The 13,636-nt window shown below is 39.0% G+C and overlaps 1 protein-coding gene across 1 annotated transcript in view; it reads left to right on the forward strand.

Moving 5' to 3' along the window:
• Nucleotides 1–5,341: 5,341 nt before the first annotated feature.
• Nucleotides 5,342–13,636, forward strand: part of ENTHD1 (ENTH domain containing 1) — a 142,761-nt gene continuing 134,466 nt past the window's right edge. The window contains exons 1-2 of the mRNA XM_012741869.3: nucleotides 5,342–5,449; nucleotides 9,938–10,441. Coding sequence (XP_012597323.2) covers nucleotides 10,093–10,441 — 349 coding nt within the window. The 5' untranslated portion in view covers nucleotides 5,342–5,449; nucleotides 9,938–10,092. The remainder of the gene's footprint in view (nucleotides 5,450–9,937; nucleotides 10,442–13,636) is intronic.

Raw genomic sequence — 13,636 nt, forward strand, 5'->3', positions numbered from 1 at the left:
GCAAAACTCTGTCTCAAAAAAAAAAAAAAAAAAAGACTCAATTTGGGGTTCTAAAATTCAAACTTAGGCTGGGCATGGTGGTTCATGACTGTAATCCTAGCACTCTGGGAGGCTGAGGTGGGAGGAACCGCTTGAGTCCAGCAGTTCGAGACCAGCCTGAGCAAGAGTGATACCCCACCCCTACAAAAAAATAGAAAAATTAGCTGGGTGTGGTGATACGCACCTATAGTCCCAGCTACTCTGGAGGCTGAGGCAGAAGGATTGCTTGCGCCCAGGAGTATGAGGTTGCAACTAGGCTGACGCCATGGCACTCTAGCCTGGGTGACAGAGCAAGACTCTGTCTCAAAAAAAAAAAAAAAAATTAGACTTATTCTGCAATGTGAAATGGCATCCTTTTCTATCTTTTTGCCCCTTTATATCCAAATCTTGCTCAAAATTTACTTTCCTTTTTAAAACCTTTTCCTTGGTTATAATTACTCAATGTTTTTATTGAAATAAAAAAGAACCTGGCATTGAATCAGCCCAGTATCTTGGTCATATAAGGTGCTCAGTAAATAACTGTCAGATGAGTTAAAGGAAATAAATTCCTACTCCTAACTCCTCAATAATAGGCTTTTATTAATGCAAGTTTGTTAAATTTTCTTAAGTCCAAGTTACATCTGAACAGGATCCTCACTCTTTCCACACGTTATAAAGATAAAAATTAAAAAATAACAACATGTTGCTGGTTTTAAAACAATAACATCTCAATTTTGCTCTTAGAGGTCCTCAGCCTTCATGGTCCAAGGACCTTCTTGGATCCCATCATTACATGGAACAGCTCCATGGACAAGTTTCCAAACATATAATCCTTTGACCACAGCCTTTACTCTTCAATAGCTCCCAAGTCAGTGGTTTTGAGGTGGTTAAACAGTGAGTTCCTAAAATCCCGTGGCTGGGGAGCGGGTAGGGAAGGGAAAATGTTCAGTGGTGTAATACAGAAAGTATGGCGTTTTTAGCTTGTACCCTAAGGGGGAAGCTACTTTCCCACAGGACATTACCCACCTGGGGAGGAGAATATAATCCCTCCCTTTACAAGCAAGAGGCAGAGTACAGAACAGGGAAGTCTCGAAAAGAAGCTATTTTGGTAGTAAGTACTGACGGGCAGGCGTGTTACAGAGCACACTGGGAGGGAAGCAAGGCCACTTGAGTGGTTGTTGATTTTATAAAGCTCTGCAATTGAACGAGTGCAAAGGCAGAGCCTAAGAATAAAGACCCCAATAGGAGAATGCCAGCGTTGCTGTCCTCACCAGCATGGGATACCCAGCAAAACGGCAGCAAGATGGTAGGATTCTGGAAGACGTGAAATCTGGACTTACCATGCAGAATTTTTTTTGTTTAAAAATTTTTAGCCATTGTTTTCAAAGGATAGTTGTTAACATCTGAACTTCTTATACATAATTATGCTTAATTTACTTTATGGTAAGACATGTACTTCTGATTCAATAGTGTGGATACAGATATTTTCTTTTCATTCATTCAATAAATAAAGTTTGAACACTTACTCTGTGTTAGGCCTGTTCTAGGTGCTGGAAATGTATCAGTGAACAAAACATAGCCTCTGCCCTCTTGGACCTTACATTCTGGTAAAGGGAAAAACACTAAGTATGTCAGATGGTTGTACTGTTGTGGAGAAAAATGAAATGGCTCAGGAATCATAGGGAGTGTGGCTGAGATGGGGGTTGTGATTTTATGTTGGGAGATCAAAGGACATTTGTGCAAAGTCCAGAACAAAGTGAGGGAGCCAACCCAGTGGCTATCTGGGGAAATAGCTTTTGCAGGCATAGAGACCAGCAGGTGCAACACCTTGAGGTGGGAACTCACTTGACACCCTGAGGGAGAGGGAGAGGAGTTAGGATGGAGGTCAGAGAGGGAGCCAAACACACAGGGCCTTGCTGGCCATGGCAAGGCCTTTGGATTTTATTGTGAGATGGGAACCAATAAAAGATTCTGAACTGGGGAGTGGTATGCTCTGACTTGGGTTTTAAGTGTCAAAAGGATAGCTATGACTCTTCTGTTGAAATTAGATTGTAAGGGAGCAAGAACAGAAGCGGGGAGACCAGGTGACTGCAACAGTCCAGGTAAGAGATGGTGGTGGCTTAGAAGAGGGTGGCGGAGGAACATGTAAGGTGATGATAAAGTCTAGAATATGGTGTTATTGTATTGTGTGTTGGAATGCAGCATCAATTGACAAGACTTGGTAGCCACCCTATATTTCAAAGGTAAGCTGATGGATATGATGTGAGGTAGGAAAGACAAAGCGGGGAGTCAAAGATGGCTCCAAGATTCACAGCCTGAGAAACTAGAACCAAGGGCGTGTCATTTCCTGAGACCAGAGAGGCTGTGGGAAAGCAGATTTGGAAGACGGGATCAGGACATATTGAATTTGAGATGTCCACGAGAATGCCAGTATGGAGGCCAAGGTGCTAGATATGTGAATTTGGAGGTCAGGAGAGGTTAGGGCTGAAGACAAAACCTTGAGAGTTCTTGGAATCGAAGTGTGTTTAAAGCTATGAGACTGGATAACATCACCTTGGGAATGAATATGGATAGAGAAGACAAGAGGTTGGAGAATAGATCCCTCCAAAGTTGAGAAGTCATAGAATTGAGAAGAAATGAAGGAGACATGGTATCCTAAAAATCAGGTGAAGCAAACTTTGTTCACTTTTATATTAATAAAACTCCTAAGTTCAAAAAATTAAAGGAAAAAAAACCCCACAAGCTATGATCATAGAACAATATTTGTATTTAGTGCATGCTACAGTATTACAACTAAATTGTGCCCCCAAATGGAGGAAAGCAGATAAGAAAGACCCTTTACGTAATGTTACTTTAACAGGGTTAATTTCACTAGGTTAGTAATACTTTACACTTTTGCAGAACCTTGCTAACTCCCTCACTGCTTATTTGGACTGAGTCTTTGACCCTGCTCTGTTCGTATTTCCATCTGCCTCTTCAATCACCTTCAATATGCTGACTACTCTCAAGGCCGTGAACCTAGCCCAATCCCCTGTCCTTTGTTCGACTTCTCTCTACTCAATTGTCTGGGACATCTTCACCTTGTTGTCCCCCCAGGCTCCTCGTATTCAAAATGTTTAAGACAAGATTTACTATCTTTCCTGCCAAACCTGCTCCTCAGACCATATTCCTCATCTTGGTGAACAGCAACAATTTATGTGGTCACCCAAAAAAGAAACTTGACAGTCACTGTAGACTGTTCTTTCTCCTTTACTCCCACATATATTTGGGGTCAAGTCCTGTAACTTCTACACTTTAACATTATATGTAAAAGTATATGTGTAAAAGGAGAGTGAGCAGGGTGGGGTATCATGGCATGCCCATTACTTCTGCTTTAGCTGTGGCCTTTATCACTTATTGCCAGAACTATCATAACATTCTGTTCCTCTTCCAGTTCCTCTGTTCTGCTTTCAATCTGTTATTCAAACACTTGCAGAGACTCATTCTAAAAGGAGAAAATGAATAGATTTAAAAAGGAAAATCTGGAGTCTTTGACCTTCTCAAAATATAACAGGGAGACTTGTGACTGAGAATGTCCCTGAAGGTCAAAATCAAGGAAGAAAGATTGGTCCTTAGAGTAGGGAAAATAGCATAGAATTGGACACAGGAGATTTATGTTAAGTCTCAGCTAAATTGCTTGCTTAGTTAAATATTTCTGGCCAATTCTTGGTAACCTCTCTGTTCCTACAAACTCAGCTCAAGCTCACCTCCTCCAGGAAGACTCCCCTGACTATGTAGATTTAGACAAGTCCCCTTCCTACTCTCATAACACCCCATGCCTGTCTTTATTATGGCAACTTATTATAATTGCTGATTTATTCCTGTTTCCTCTATTACACTGTTAGACTAAAACTTCTTTGTATTCGCAGAATTTAGCATAGTGCCTGGCACATGGCAGGTGCGCAGTAATGTACAATGAATGCATATTACCCAAACTTAGCTTTCTCATCTGTGAAATGGGATAAGAATGCCTAATTTACAGCATGCCTTTGAAATGTATATAAGACACATATAAAAAATCTTCATAAACTATAATTCAATGTACAAAATACTTGTTTATCCTTCCACAACTTTATAGTCCAAATACTTTAGCATGGCATTCAAGGCCCTGAACAATCTGTTTTCCAGGTCACCTTTTCAATTTCCCTCCAGCTACCACCCCCATTACTCTATATTGTAGCCAGCTAAACAATATTGCAAATACACCAACTTCTTTCATACTTCCTATCATTTTATATTGTACTTACTTATCTACATGTCAGTGCCAATAATGTGGGCTATTATTATGACTGAATTAGTAGGAGCTCAAAAGAAACGTTACTTTATCTGTTAAACATTTTCCTATTCTTTAAGTCTCCCCCCAACACCCATCCTAGTTAATATTCCACTTGGCCACCGACATGCTTTTTAAAACATGGGTTTGATTATATTTTCAATGCCTACTGGATACAATCACCTACTAGTATGGACATGGTTCTTCATGATCTGACTTCTCTCTGCCACATTATCTCCCTCTGCTCCTCCACTAATAGGCTTTGTGACAGCCATGGTAACTACAGTACTTGTAGCTTTGCCAAGGTAATAGGCTTTCTCAGCTTTCATGTCTTTACACATGCTATGTCCTTTGCCTCCAATGTCCTCCTCTACTTTGTCTATCCAGTGAACTCCCTGTCATCCTTTAAGACTCAATTCAGATGTAAACTCTGCTGTGAAACCTGCCCTTAAATACTCCTTGGCAGAATCAGATGCTCTCTCCTCTCTTATTAGGCTATACATATCTTGTCACAATCTTCTGTGATGGTGCCTGTCACCTCCGCTAGCCTGTAAACTTACGTAGCATTGGGCTGTGTTTTATCTCTGGGTCCTTACTGCGTGGCACAAGTGGTGCTCGCTGAAGATCAGCTGAATATATCAAGGACTACACGTCAGTGGTACCCGAAGCTGTCATTGGAAGTACTCCATCACTGCCCACCACACGCACTGCTCTTTATCGCTAGACTACTGCTACGTTCTTTATCCTTTGGGGTGGCAATCAGGTGTCGGCGGTGCTTCTAGTCTCTTAAACTTACGGCAGTAACACTCTTGTAAACATTTATTCTTTGAAAGGAGGATTAGTGTAGTGTCACAGCCTAACAGAGTGTAAAATGACACTTGCCTTCATTCTGTGGATATCTTCCAGCTGGGACATTTTAACCCCAGCTCCCTCCATCTTGCCTGAGGGCCGGGCAGGCGCGCACCAGGGGCCGGAAGTGAGGAAGCGGAAGTGAGGAAGCCACGCGGACAAGGGCGTGGCGCTTGGGCCTGCCTCGAGGAGACGGAACAGCCTTGAGACAGAGAGGGTTGAATTTGAGTGGGAAAGGGCGCCTGCTCAGGGGCTGGACCTTCCTGTCAGGTAATAGCCTCTGTTTGGGATTGGGGGTGGGCATGGAGCGGGGCTCTTCTTTTCCCTGCCGGCACAGCCTGGTCCGCACGGTCGGCCTGAGGGAAAATCCTTGCTTTGTGACGCTGCCCTGTCCCTCCTTCTAGAAGCTTCCCCGCGGGCCAGTATCTCCCTTCACAGTAAAGTGCGTACTCTGAGGGTGGTCGCGGGTATGATTCTCTGACCCAGCGCCGGGCACTGGGCACACCCTGGTACACAGTGGCCATTCGGAAATGGTGGCCAAATGAATGACGTGACAGGGAAGACCCTGTCTACAGAAAGTTGATTCTCTCCCAGCCACCACCCTCCATTGTCAAAATTCTTTACGAAGCATCTCGTTTCTTCTTCCCCACGGCCCTATCTGGCGATTATTCCATGCTCAGAGAAGTTGTTAAGCCTTAGGAAATGGCAGAGCAGGACCTCAAATCCGTGGCTTCGAATCCTAATGAAAGTAGTGAGATGAGGCATGTGAATGCCCAGGTGTGAGCATTTAATAAAGAGTAGCCATTTACTCCAGGGGACAGGGATTGTGCCTTGTGTGCCTGTTTCTCCATTTCCTAGAATGGAGCCTGCCACATGGCAAGCTCTGGAAAATTATTAGTTGAATGAATTAATGAACACACAGATCGGGCTCAAAAAGGTTAGTTTCTATGCCTCTTGCGGTGTTCTTTCTATCACAACAGTAACACCTCCTAATTCCATGGTATTCTCTATAATCATTCCCTTGTAACAATCTTGGCCAGATCTTATTTCTTCCTGAGTGGAACTCATGCCTATTAGTCAGAACATGTGCAAATACAAGAGCAGCTGTCTCTTTGTAGCTCCACCCTAAATACATCTTTCCAGAGATGGCTCTGGGCCTTCAGCCACTTAGATACTATTATCATTATTGTCTTAAGTCTTTGGATAAAGTCAATTCAGCTCCTCAATTCTGAAATCCAAAAAGCTTTGAAAACCATTCCCCCTCCCCCCAACTCATTTGGTGTCAAACCTGACCTGAACTTCAGTTAGGCCATTTATATAGTCTTTTTTGTTTTGTTTTGGTTTGTTTGTTTTTGAGACAGGGTCTCTCTCTTGCCAGGGCTAGAGTGCAGTGGGGTCATCACAGCTCACAGCAACCTCAAACTCCTGAGTTCAAGCCATCCTCCTACTTCAGCCTACTGAGTAGCTGGGACTACAGGCACACCCCACCACACCTAGCTAATTTTTAAATTTTTTTGTAGAGACAGGGTCTCACTGTTGCTCAGGCTCGTCTCCATCTCCTGGTGTCAACGAATCCTCTCACCTCAGCCTCCCAAAGTGCTAGGATTATAGGCATAAGCCACCTTGCCTGGCCCATTTATATAGTATTTATTCTAAATATGTACATGTTAATGTATTTGATTGGTCAGAGTGGCCCCACACCTTACTGTGGGTATCATATAATATATGACATAGGCACTGCACTACTCTTAAAAATTAAAAAAAAAAATCGAATTCCACAACTCAACTGGTCTCAAAGTATTTGGATAAGAGATTGTGAACTAGTTTAATGTCACCTGATAACCCAAATGATTTCAGATAAGATGGGAAGGAAAGACAGCATTGTGGAAATGGGCAGATCTAAAAAGAAAACCAAGAGATCTTTTCTACCTCATGATTTATTTGCCCTGGAATTATTTAAGGGAGAAAGCCCCTTAACTAAATGGTAAGTTTTTTGAATGTGGGGGTCATGTTTTATATTTTTCTACAAAGCTGTGTAAATGATAGGTACTCAAGAAATATATGATGATTGATTTGAAAATATTTGCTCCAAACTCTAGAGTTTTACTTGACAGTTACAAGAGCTAGATTTTATTTTTTGAACGTCATGTTTATAATTCTAAAGCTGTAAAATCCGTGCAGTTTACCCCAAAGCAGAATCATTCAGTCATTTGGTCACTCAACATATGTTTCTTGAATACCTACTGTGGCTAGGTACCTCTTAGGCATAGGATTACAGTGGTAAATAAGATGGTCAAGGTCCCTGCCCTGAAGGAGCTTCTAGTCTGGCCATGAATAAGGGTTAAGCAAATGACAAATACATAATAAGTACAGATCATTGTAAGTGCCATGAAGGAAATTGATCTGGTACTGAAAAGAGTGTGGATGGGAAGATCTAAGTATTAATAGTTAGCAAGGTTAGTGAAGAATTCTCAGATTTGTGACCTGAAATATCTTCTTCCCTCTATTTCTGAATATCGCTGTGATTGGGGTAGGTTGAAAACTGAGATTCAGATGTGGAAATTAACTTTTTGGGCACTAATTTTATCTCAGGTATCATGTCACTGTAATTACTATCTCAAAGTTATTCATTGGTGTGAGTAAACTGAGCATTTGCATGTAGTCAGGTGTCTAAAATACATAATAAACCTACATAATAACTTACAACTTACACCAATTAATTGAACTCCTTGTTAGTCTGAAAAGAAATTGATAGTAGAATGGTGTCTCACAAATTCCATGTTCATGTCACAAAGTAAAGTTCAAATGACTGTACATTAGTGGTATTAATTCACTTATCCAGATTTTTTGTGATTTTTCTACTGGTTAGAGTATATTTAATTTTGGTATGGTATCAAGCACATCCCATCTTAAGCTACTAGATTGGATTAGAAGTCTATTATTTTGATATTTTTCTGGGGCAGAAAATTCATTTAAGGAAACATTTTTTAGAAATTTTAAAATGCAGGTTAGAGAATATAGGAACATCTAAAATTAGGATTGTCTAAAATATAGATAGGTAGCTGTCCAAAAAAGGAAAACGGGTTTAATGTCTGTTGTTTAATTCCAGCAAGTTATGATTCTAACAGGGTTTTTTTTTTTTTTTAATGGACTCGTGTAGCAACAGATCAATATTTGTTGCTCTAAGTCAATGTCATAGTGCATCTCTACATTGAGTGGGTTTAGCAGAGGGGAAAAAAGGACAATAGAAAAAGAAAACCCTCATGATTGAAAATTTTAATAGCTTATTGAAACAATCTAAATCAGATTTTTGCTGTAGGAGGGAGTCAGATAAAAATGCCTGTATTTGAAGTGCAAATAAGAAAATCAGAAAATTGTAGAAATACAGCTTCTCTTTTTCTTCCCAGGGTTGATAATAGTCTCTATCTGAGAAATCTTAATTAAGCCAATAAATTTTCTCTCTTGCTTATTTAAGGGTGTATTGTATTTTTACAAAAAAAAGAGGTTAATTATCTCCTCTTATTTTTTTTTAAAAAAGTGATAGTTCATTTAGAATGCTTTTGAAAATTTATGTCTTCCTTTAACACACACACAGAAATTAATCAAGCCTGAGCTAGTAGCTGAGAAGGTCAAGAGAAACAAAACTAAAAATAACGAACACATTTGTTATGGATTTTAACCTTTTTCTTTTGCATGTGTGCAGTTTTTCTAGTAAAATTTGATTATAGATCATCTAGGCTTCATTGGGTCTGGATGCTTGTCAGGGCTTGAAATCAATTTGATACATTATTTTAGTGGCCATCAATGGTGACTCACTAGGGAAATTGCAAACTAACAGGCTCACCTTAATGCAAAGTAATGAAAAAGTGGAAGAGAATGCTTTCATACAAACTGTGAATTGATAATTCACAAGCATCATGTAAAGTTTTAAGACTTTCATACCCCTTTTAAGTTTTAATGTATTTTTGTATCAACTTAAAAGGGCCTCTCTTTGTACTTACTTTGAGATCTGACAGACACATGCTGATCACTCCAGGTTTTGGAGGAATCCTTACTCTATTTGAATCTTAACTATTGACAGTGTTTAATTCTAAACTTGTACTTTTCTGAAGGTGAGTAAAGAAAGTAATTTAACCTTCCTTTCAAATTTCCCAGCCTTATTTGAACTAAAATATTGGCTTTAGGGTACTATGAGTTAGCTGTGGAGTCCATTGAGATGTGACTATTTATCTTTGTATTTGACCATCCTTTCTTTTAGATCAACAAGAAAGTGGACCATATTTAGATCTGATTCTAATGACTTGTAGTTCTAAAAAGAATACAATCATAGAGTAACTTGATTCTAAGCCTAGATTTTTGCCCTCATTTTAATGACTTTTATGATGTAATATTTTTATACATGACGATATGGAGATGTCAGAGTGCAAGTTCCATTTTTATACTAACTTGTCCACTGTCTATGTAATGCTTTATACTCATTATATTTCTGGTCAAGTAGGTTGAATGGTATTTTCTGCAGGAACTTTTAGGACTAGAAAGACCACCTGTATTTCTTTAAATAATATAGGCCAGTCTCTTATGAGGGATTTTCCTGTACCCATCCTAGGAACATTTATTTATGTGGTACCACTTGTATATGGCTGTTACAAGTGAGGGGCTGACTTAGAAACTAAACCTAGATTTACAGACTGATTTGGTCTTCTATAGACATTAAAAAAATGTTTAACTGACACATTTTTTTGTGTGCTTTCCTTGCAGGAAATTGTCACTTTATCAACATGAAGATTAATCATTTGTATTTTGGAGCAGCAGAACTGGGGACCAATTACCTGTCAAGAGTTTTATAAACTAATCACATAAACTGCTGTTCCATTACTCTTATCCTCCATCCTACCTTCAAACTTGTCTTACCTATGGCATTCAGGAGGCAAGTGAAAAACTTTGTGAAAAATTACTCAGATGCTGAAATAAAAGTCAGGGAAGCAACTTCTAACGACCCTTGGGGTCCCTCTAGTTCTCTGATGTTAGATATCAGTGACTTGACTTTCAACACAATTTCTCTCTCAGAGATTATGAATATGCTATGGCAGAGACTCAGTGACCATGGGAAGAACTGGCGCCATGTGTATAAGTCCCTTACGCTAATGGATTATCTCATCAAGAATGGATCAAAAAAAGTCATTCAGCATTGCCGAGAGGGGTTCTGTAACCTTCAAACACTAAAAGATTTTCAACACATAGATGAAGCTGGAAAAGACCAAGGTAACAATTAAAGACGTTTATACAATGTGTCAATAAAGATTAGGAATGGGGTTCATTTTAAATCAGGAACTACGAAGTATTCTCTTTTTAAATTTTCTTTTGCAAACCAGGAAGAGACAGTCTCTAGCATGTCGTGGACTGGAGGTGCTCTGTCTTCCGAGTTCTTCTTTAGTGTACTAGATATCTTTCTTCTGGGACAGTTATAGTATCTAGTTTAATCCTCTGTGTCGAGTCTTCAGTGTTTCAGAGCTGCAGTCCCCAAACCCTAGTCTCAGCCTCTTAGGGACTGGGCTGCAGAGCCCTGCCGCCAAGTCTGTGGAAAAATTATCTTTCATGAAACTTGGTGCGGAGTGGGTGGTGGGGCTGGGAGTGGTGCGTAGCAGGAGGTGAGTGGGCCAGGGAAGCCTCATCTGTATTCACAGCCACCCCCTCCCCATTGCTTGCATCGCTGCCTGAGCTCCACCCCCCTCACCCCACTCCTTCTGTGGAAAAATTGTCTTCCATGAAACTGGTCCCTGGTGCCAAAAAGTTTGGGGACCGCTGCCTTAGAGAACAACGTATTTTTTTAAAAAGGGTTGTGTAAAACTAACATAGATTCCTGATAAAAATGATATCTTTAGAAAATGAATAAAGGAAATAAAACAGGAGGTATGGCACTTTGGCATAATAATTCACTGTAATTCATAATTATAATTAAACTGGAATTTAGTCATAAATTAAGGAAGTATTTCCAAAGATGATGGAATCTTCAAAGACTAGATGGAAGTAGTTATATGAATATAAAAATTTAGGTCATAAAATAATTTTTTCAGGGGTGGAAGAGGAGATGAAGTAGGGAAAGGATATGTAGAATACTGAGATGATTCAGTAGTGCCTGATATTCTACAGTGGTAAAAGAATTAGCACTTCATCTACTGTAAAATGATAATTTGTGTTTAAAATGAATAGTCTTATGAATCATGAAAAGAGGATAAAATTTAGTACAGTCTCTGTTAAGTATGCATTTTAAAAATAGACCTTTTTTTAGGGCATTTTTAGGTTTACAGAAAAATTATGCAGAAAGTACAGAGTTCCCCATACCCCTCCCCACCCATACACAATTTCTTCTATTAATAACATCTTGCATAAGCATGGTACATTTGTTACAATTGAACAAATATTGATAAACTATTATTAACTAAAGTTCATATTTTACATTAGGATTCATTCTTTGTGTTATACAGTTCTATGGGTTTTTAAAAACGCTTGTCATGGTTCCACCATTTGGTATCATACAGAATCATTTCGGTGCTCTAAAAATGCCCTGTGCTCCACTTATTCATCTGTTTACCCCTCCCCCAAATCCCTGGACTGCTGATCTTTTTGCTGTCTCCATAGTTTTGCATTTTCTGGGTGTCATAAAATTGGAATCATAAAGTATGTAGCTTTTTCAAACTGGTTATTTTCACTTAAAAATATGCCTTTGAGATTTCTCCAGGTCTTTTCATACTTTGAGAGCTCATTTCTCCCCCTCCCCTTTTAAAACAGCTTTATTGTGATATAATTCACATACCACAAAATTCACCCATTTAAAGTGTACAATTATATGGTTTTATGTATAACACATTATAATTTTTTTTCCTTTGAGATAGGGTCTCACTCTGTTGCCCAGGCTAGAGTGCAGTGGTGCGATCATAGCTCACTGTTACCTCAAATTCTTGTGCTCAAGTGATCCTCCTGCCTCACCCTCCCAAGTAGCTGGGACTACAGGTGTACCACCACACCCAGCTAGTTTAAAAAAATTTTTTGTAGAGATGGGGTCTTGCTGTGTTGCTCAGGCTGGTCTTGAACTTCAGGCCTCAAGTGATCCTCTCACCTTGGCCTCCCAAAGTGCTAGGATTATAGGTGTGAGCCATCATGCCTGCCCTCACATAATTTTTAAAACTTGTAATACAATTTATAAAGATAAGATTTGCTTTTCTGTTCAGTTCAGTGGCCTTAATTACATTCACAATATTGCACAACCGTCACCATTATCTGTTAATATTTCCAAAACTTTTTCATCACCCCAAAACAGAAACTCTGTAACCACTAAGCAGTAACTCCCCTTTCTCACTCCACCCGTAATCTACTTTTTGTCTCTCTAAATTTACATGTTCTAGTTATTTGATGTAAGTGGAATCATGTAGTATTCTTTTCATCTGGCTTATTTTACTTACCATAATGTACTCAAGGTTCATCTATGTTATAGGATGTATCAGAACTTTGTATGTTTTTTGGCTAAATAATATTTTATTGTATGTACATGCCACATTTAAAAAGATCTGTTAATGGACTCTTGAGTTGTTTCTACCTTTTAGCTATTGTGAATAGTGCTGCAATGAACATTGAAGTACAAGTATCAGCTCAAATATTGGCTTTCAATTCATTTGGGTATATACTTAGGAGTGGAATTATTGGATCATATGCTAATTCAGTGTTTAACTTTCTGAGGAACTGCTAAACTTTTCTATAGTGGCTGTGCCATTTTACATTCCTTTTTACATTACATCACCAGCAATGTAAGAGGTTTCCAGTTTGTCTGTATCCTTGCCAATACTTTATTGTCTCTTTTTTTGGATTATAACTATCCTACTGGATGTGAAGTGGTATCTCATGTGGTTTTGATTTACATTTCCCTCAAGATGAATGATATTGAACATCTTTGCATGTCTTTCCTGGCAATTTGTATGTCTTTGGAGAAATGTCTATTCAAATCCTATTATTAACTGGGTTTTTCTATTGTTGAATTTTAAAAGTTCATTTTATATTCTGGATACAAGACCCTTATCAGGCGATTTGCAAATATCTTGTCACATTCTGTAGGTTCTTTTTACTTTCTTGATGATGTCATTTAATGTATAAAAGTTTAAATTTTTTTGGCCAAAGTACGTTAGTACTATATTTTTAAATTATTATTTCAAAATATTAAGAGGGTACAAGTGTTTTTGTTACATGGATACACTGTATAATACTGAAGTCAGTGCTTTTAGTGTGCCTGTCACCAGGATAGTGTACCTTGTACCCAATATCCCTCACCCCTTTTCATCCTTCCCTCTTCTTAGTTTCTTTATACCACTTTATGACCATGTGTATCCATCATTTGGCTCCCACTTATTAGTGAGAATATGTGGTGTTCGTTTTTCCATTCTTGAGATACTTCATTTAGGATAATGG

Source organism: Microcebus murinus, chromosome 10 (genome assembly GCF_040939455.1).
Source record: "Microcebus murinus isolate Inina chromosome 10, M.murinus_Inina_mat1.0, whole genome shotgun sequence".
Lineage (NCBI taxonomy): Eukaryota > Metazoa > Chordata > Mammalia > Primates > Cheirogaleidae > Microcebus > Microcebus murinus.